This window comes from Cyprinodon variegatus, unplaced genomic scaffold (assembly GCF_000732505.1).
Source record: "Cyprinodon variegatus isolate N-32 unplaced genomic scaffold, C_variegatus-1.0 Scaffold77, whole genome shotgun sequence".
In the NCBI taxonomy this organism is placed as follows: domain Eukaryota; kingdom Metazoa; phylum Chordata; class Actinopteri; order Cyprinodontiformes; family Cyprinodontidae; genus Cyprinodon; species Cyprinodon variegatus.
In genome coordinates, this window is record NW_015150530.1 from 817,571 (window position 1) to 824,187 (window position 6,617).

The following is a 6,617-nucleotide window of genomic DNA, read 5'->3' on the forward strand; positions in this document are numbered from 1 at the left end:
CCTTAGAAAAATGTCTAAGAATAACATAATTATAAAGAGTTAAAAGATAAACAATAACATACTTTACTGTAAAGTGTTTTAACAGTATGAAATACTGGTATTTGTTTTTTATTTATTTATCAGAAACTAGTAATTAAAGAAGAACAAAAAGTAAGCAATCTAACTGTCATTTTATCAAACAAAAAAGTAAAAGAAGGATGGTCAAAAATCTGAATTTGTTCAGATTCTTTTCTTTTCATCATTAAAAATAATCAAAACATAAAATCACAAGGAGAAACCAAAAATTGACCAATCTACTAGTAATCTGAAAACTTCCATGCTTCCAGTATCACAAAAGCAATCTATATGAATGTACTTAGAGTAGATTGCTCATATAAGATTATTTTCATAATTGTCTATTTTTAATGGTGAAAAAAAAGAAATCGAAACTATTTTTGTTTTGCATAATTTAACTGATTATTGATGTGAGAATTCGATTCTGAAAAAAATGCCACTCTGTCGTCAACAGAGATTTTACTTTTTAAATAACATCCAAAGTGTAAAAAACTTCGTCTGTTATTAAGTGTTGGAGGAAGAAGCTAAAATATCTAATTAAAACGAGCGAAGATCCCTCTAGAAAAGTTAATTGTTAGGTTAAAAAAATCTCTGGTGTAATGTAATTACAGTAACATATTTTCCTGCGGTGGGGAAATGAAGACCAATCAACATCGAGTCCTGTAGGAAAACAAACTCTCCGATTGGCTGAAATATGGAGTCGGTTTCAAGGCCGCCCGCTCTCGATGCAAAAGAAGGGGGGTGTCTCCTGAATGGAATGGGCGCCTGGAAACCGGCGGAATCCTCACGGAGAGAGGGGAGCGAGAGCCTCTGGACATCCAACCGCCCAGCATGTGAGCCGACGCTCGGTGTGAAGTTTAGCCGAAAAGCCGTGGAAATACCGTCCGGTTCTGTGTCTGGTTTGGGGATTAACTAAAACCCGAACCCACTGAGGTTTTTTGATTTAGATTTTTCTTTTTTTTTCGACAACGTAAGCTGGGGTGCAGTTTTTTCCACCGAGTGTGAGTGAGGAGTGGACTGCTGGAGTCACTTACAAAGAACATTAAGAAGTCATGACACGACGAACGTTTTCCTTGGATTTATCTTCATAAACTACAAGAAAAAAGTCGGTATAAGACGCTCAAACTCAAACAAAGTGGACTAAAAGTGAGGAGTTTGGACGATTATTGTGGAATTTTCGTCGTTTTCGGACGTTTTTAAGTCTCCATACTTGGATCAAAGTTTTCCTCTCCCTCCCCCCGCCTCCTCCTCCTCTCCAGCTATGGCGGCGGCCAGGTTCACCGCTGGCTCCGCGGTATTGCGGATCATGTGGCTGCTGTGCGGGATTTCGCTCTCCCCCACCTCTTCTGCTCAGCATTACAACAGCGATAGCGGAATATCAGTCCCGGAGCACGGCTTCTGCCAGCCCATCTCCATCCCCTTCTGCACAGACATCGCCTACAACCAGACCATCATGCCGAACCTTCTGGGCCACACCAACCAGGAGGACGCCGGGCTGGAGGTGCACCAGTTCTACCCGCTGGTAAAGGTCCAATGCTCTGCGGATTTGAAGTTCTTCCTTTGCTCCATGTACGCGCCTGTGTGCACCGTGCTGGAGCAGGCCATCCCGCCCTGCCGGTCGCTGTGTGAGCGGGCACGGCAGGGATGCGAAGCCCTGATGAATAAATTCGGCTTCCAGTGGCCGGAGCGCCTCCGCTGCGAGGCTTTTCCGGTCCACGGAGCCGGAGAGATCTGCGTCGGCCAGAACACATCGGAACCGGGCGGCCCAGCGGCCTCATCAGCCCCCCCACAATCACTGACCCTTCCCCCTTTGAGCGGCGGGCCGAACCCTCCTCGCCCTCCTATGCCCATTCCGCCCAACCAGTTCTCCTGCCCCCTGCAGCTGCAGGTGCCTACCTACCTGGGCTACAAATTCATGGGGGTGAGAGACTGCGGCGCCCCCTGTGAGCCCACCAAACCCAGCGGGATCATGTATTTCCGTGAGGATGAGGTAAAATTCGGCAGGCTTTGGGTCGGGATCTGGTCCATACTGTGCTGCGTGAGCACCCTGTTCACGGTGCTCACCTATTTAGTGGACATGAGCAGGTTCAGGTACCCGGAGCGACCCATCATTTTCCTGTCCGGCTGCTACTTCATGGTGGCTGTAGCCTACGCTGCTGGCTTCTTCCTGGAGGACCGGGTGGTCTGCGTGGATAAATTCAACCCGGACACCTACAGGACGGTGGCTCAGGGGACCAAAAAGGAGGGCTGCACCATCCTCTTCATGGTGCTGTACTTCTTCGGCATGGCCAGCTCCATCTGGTGGGTCATCCTCTCCCTCACCTGGTTCCTCTCAGCCGGGATGAAATGGGGTCACGAGGCGATAGAGGCCAATTCCCAGTACTTCCACCTGGCTGCGTGGGCCGTCCCCGCCATTAAGACCATCACGATCCTCGCCATGGGTCAGGTGGACGGAGACGTGCTGACCGGGGTGTGCTTCGTGGGGATCTTCAACGTGGACGCGCTGCGCGGCTTCGTGCTCGCGCCGCTATTCGTCTACCTGTTCATCGGCACGTCCTTCCTGCTGGCCGGCTTCGTGTCACTCTTCCGGATCCGCACCATCATGAAGCACGACGGTACCAAAACGGAGAAGCTGGAGAAGCTGATGGTTCGGATCGGGGTGTTCAGCGTGCTCTACACGGTGCCGGCCACCATCGTGATCGCCTGTTATTTCTACGAGCAGGCCTTCAGGGAGCAGTGGGAGCGCACCTGGCACATGCACACCTGTAAGCGCTTCGCCATCCCCTGCCCGGTGCACAACTTCGCCCCCATGAGCCCGGACTTCACCGTGTTCATGATCAAATATCTGATGACCATGATCGTCGGTATCACCTCCGGGTTTTGGGTCTGGTCCGGGAAGACTCTGCAGTCATGGAGGAGTTTCTACCAGCGCGTCAGCAACGGGAACCACGGAGAAACAACGGTGTGAAAGCCAGAGATATCAAATGAGGTCAAAAAGCTTTCATTTCAAAATCCCTACAAAAAAAACTAAATTTTAGTAGTTTTTTTCCCCACTGTTGTGGCAGCAGCACAACATTTATAAGGAAGTTGGATAAACTTCCAATATATTCATTTTTTCCTATATTTTGTCATCAAAGCAACCTGAAGCCATGGCTTTAGTACACTTGGACCATAAACTGATCATAAATGGCCATGCAAAGACTTAATCCTATATATACACACATATATTCTTATGTTACAGTTCGAATGTACGCCCTGTTCAACTTTAAGTTTGTCAGCGGACTATAAAAGAAACAATTTTTCAATAAGGATGTTTGGATTATACATCAATAACTTGAGTTTGCAGAGTGCATCCTCATCTGTTTTCCAAGGGGAGCAATAATCATCTTTATCATCTGTTGATATGTGCCAAGGGGCTGCCTAGATTTCCCTTTTTATATATAAAAAAAAATCTCTCCGACTGATGAATATTCACTTCTTGTTCTGAATGTTCACTCTGAAGTTGAATGAAGTTATGTACTGGTTTGCACACTGATTTTAAATGTAACTGTTACACCACAGATTGACCCAGATCTGGCTTTTTTTTTTATTTTTTATTTTTTTAAAGAAGGCCACACACACACACACACATGCATGCAGAACCTGGAGACACAACGGCTCATTGTTAGTCTCTGTGTGTGGTCTCTGCTTTTGGATTATCCATCAAAAAAAACTTCTTTTTTTTCTTCTTTAAATCCCTTAAGACACCCAAAGCACCATTTCGGTGATCCAGATTTAATCCGTGGGAGAGCAAATGGTTGTTCTGGAGCTGTAATGTTATTTTATCCCAGATAAAATGACTGTAGGCGAAGTTAGCTTCGGTGTAACTCATCGTTTTTCTTCTCATTTCACATGAAGTGTTACGTTCTTGCAAGCCGACTGAACATTTTTAGATGTTTTATTTACTTGTTTTGAGTATTTGGTTTGTTTTGTTTTTTATTTTTTCCCCCATCGGCCTTAAAATCGGAGTTACATGTATGTTCTCTGTTACAGGACTCCGATAAATAGTCAGGAGGTCAAACATAGCAGTGTTGGTCTGTTTAGCAGAGATTTTTTTTTTTTCTACAAAGATGGAAGATATGTTAGAAAAAAGCAGGTCACAATGCAAAGGTTGTGATTCTAATAGAGAAAATGGCCTCAGCTGGTTTAAATTAAAGGTAACCTTTAGTGTTTTTGATACAAGATTTTATAGAAATAACACAAATAGGTTTTGAAGCAGAGATTATTTTTTAAGTGAGACGCCTCCTGTTGAATGTCTTCATCTAATCTTGATCCCATCATTAGGGGAACTGCTTACTGGAGCCGACTCCACGCCTGCAGCGTTTTTTAAAGAAAGTGACTTCCTCGTTCAGACTAAACAATGAAATTAGCGTATTTTTGTCGAGAGTCAGCTGCAGGCTGGCGTATGACTGCTAGAACCGTCTGTTTCTTGTCTCGTAGCACATTTTCTCCACATGCTTCAGTTTTAAACAATGAATGGGAGCAGTCTGCAGCGATGAGGGACACGTCACAGCAGCCTGACCCTCTACAGACCTGGCTTTATGATTTCAATTCCCTAAAGGTGCCATTTTTTAAATATATTAACACTAAAACTGTGCATACTTTATACATTCATGCTGTATTTGTATATACAATGCTGTTTGTTTAATGTTTTTTTCCTCCTCACATGGATGTACTACATACCTCAAGCCCTGGTTAATTTCTGCTCATTTAGTCATTACATTTTTACCAAACAAGTGATTCTGTTACTTTTCCCAGACTGACATGTTTTGTTTTTGTGTTCTGTCCTCAGAAGGAATACCAGTTTTTTATGTCTTCAAGTTTTAACAGGAACATATGCAAACCAGCCAGCACACAGAGACTCTGATTTTTAAAATGCATATTGTATTTAAGGGGGGAAAAATACTCATTTTTTGTCTTTTTTTTTTTTCTACTTGTATTTTTCTAAAAAAACAAAATGAGATAAGCCCATTTTACATGTACAGTTTGAATAAACGTGATAAAGTTTGTAATGTGGTGATTATCATTTGTGAGGCGAGATAAGTTGAGGTAGTTGACAAAACAAGCGTAGGGCAAGTGGACCTTGAGTTCTTGTTTTGTCAACATGAGGAGTGTTTATACTGAAAATAACTGATAAGTTAGCCTTCAAATCAGAGCTCGGTGTCGGATAACTCTTTCAGCGAGGTTACAAAATCTGTCTTTATCAACGTTTCCAAAGACATCCCCAAAAAAATGTTTGAAATCGGGACAACTTAACTGTGCAGCTGCGTTTGATAACTCAAATAGGATAAGTCCAGTTCTTACACACACTTTCAACACAGCAAAGAAATAAAAACTAAAAGCCAGGGAGATAATCCTATAAGCTTATTATAGCTGATTTGATTTCAGCAGACCCTTGTTTACGTTGAGCAGTCTATAAACAGATAATGGAAAGGATAAAGATGCATATAAAACCTCTGAAGGGGTTAGATCAGCTGACTGGAAGCTGTAAAACATGAGCCGCATTAAGGAAATCAACACTGATTGGAGTTGAAGCTGTTTTACGGTTGCAGGCCTTTTCACTTGAGCCCTTGTCCTTACTTTTATTTAATCTGTCGATCCATTATTATATCACTACGCATCAACACTGCAACTTGTTTTCAAGCTACTGGCGAGTCGAGAATGAAAGTGACAGCATTTGTTTTTCAATAAACGGTACGCAAATTAAAAGGTGTAACTTAATCCTTTAGAGGAATTTTTATTTTGTGCTCTGCCCTGATGCTTCCTTAGAAACAAAAGAAATATGTCATCATAGTTTTGACAATGATTAGCTGCAATCATCACTATAAACCACTATTCATTCATTTTCTTTAACCTTAATCCCTTAAATGACAGTTTTAAGAATGAATCAGACAAACAATTCATCTTATTGGGCAAAAAAGCACAAGATTATAAAGATAAAATGTTTTTAGAGTGTTTTATCAACAAAAAAAGGTTATTTCTTAAAAACTGTTTCCGTCTCTAATAGTGACAGGACTTTTCCTCCACATTCGCTGTGATCAGTTTTAAATCTTTGTCTAAAGTTTATAAAAATGCATTTATCTTACTGGTATTATTTGTATTTTAATATGTATATAAAGCCTTTAAAAATCAAATGTTTTATTTTACCCCCTTTAAAAAAGAAAAAAAAAATAGCTCCATCTTTTAGAAAAACAATAAAATATGACATTTTTATATGGTTTCCACACTATGGAGCTTTAAAAAAGCACATTTTTATGGAAAATGCATTTTAAATTGGAGTCACTGTTACCTAAATGCAGAAAAACACAGATTACTATAATTAGTTAAGAAGGTTTGTGAACATAAATGAAAAGAAATCAAAATTAAGCATAAATTACATATGTTTTGTGCATTAATAAAGCAAAGGTTATGCTAAAATAAGAGTAACACCATCTGCAGTTGGTGACAGTTTGGTGTAATTAGTTTAATCATTTAAAATTTAAGCTAAATAGAAAAAAGTTGAATGCGCTAAAATTTTGGATTTG

General features: G+C 41.5%; 1 protein-coding gene across 1 annotated transcript; it reads left to right on the forward strand.

Annotated features, from left to right (window-relative positions):
- Window positions 1–845: 845 nt before the first annotated feature.
- Window positions 846–5,102, forward strand: LOC107083570 (frizzled-7-A-like). Its single transcript, XM_015372900.1, has one exon. It carries the CDS (start codon window positions 1,316–1,318, stop codon window positions 3,020–3,022), a length of 1,707 nt encoding a protein of 568 aa, XP_015228386.1. The 5' UTR covers window positions 846–1,315; the 3' UTR covers window positions 3,023–5,102.
- The last annotated feature ends 1,515 nt before the right edge of the window (window positions 5,103–6,617 follow it).

What these genes read in the sequence shown, in the direction of transcription:
- LOC107083570 (XM_015372900.1), top strand. Translation starts at nt 1,316, where the DNA reads ATGGCGGCGGCCAGGTTCACCGCTGGCTCCGCGGTATTGCGGATCATG.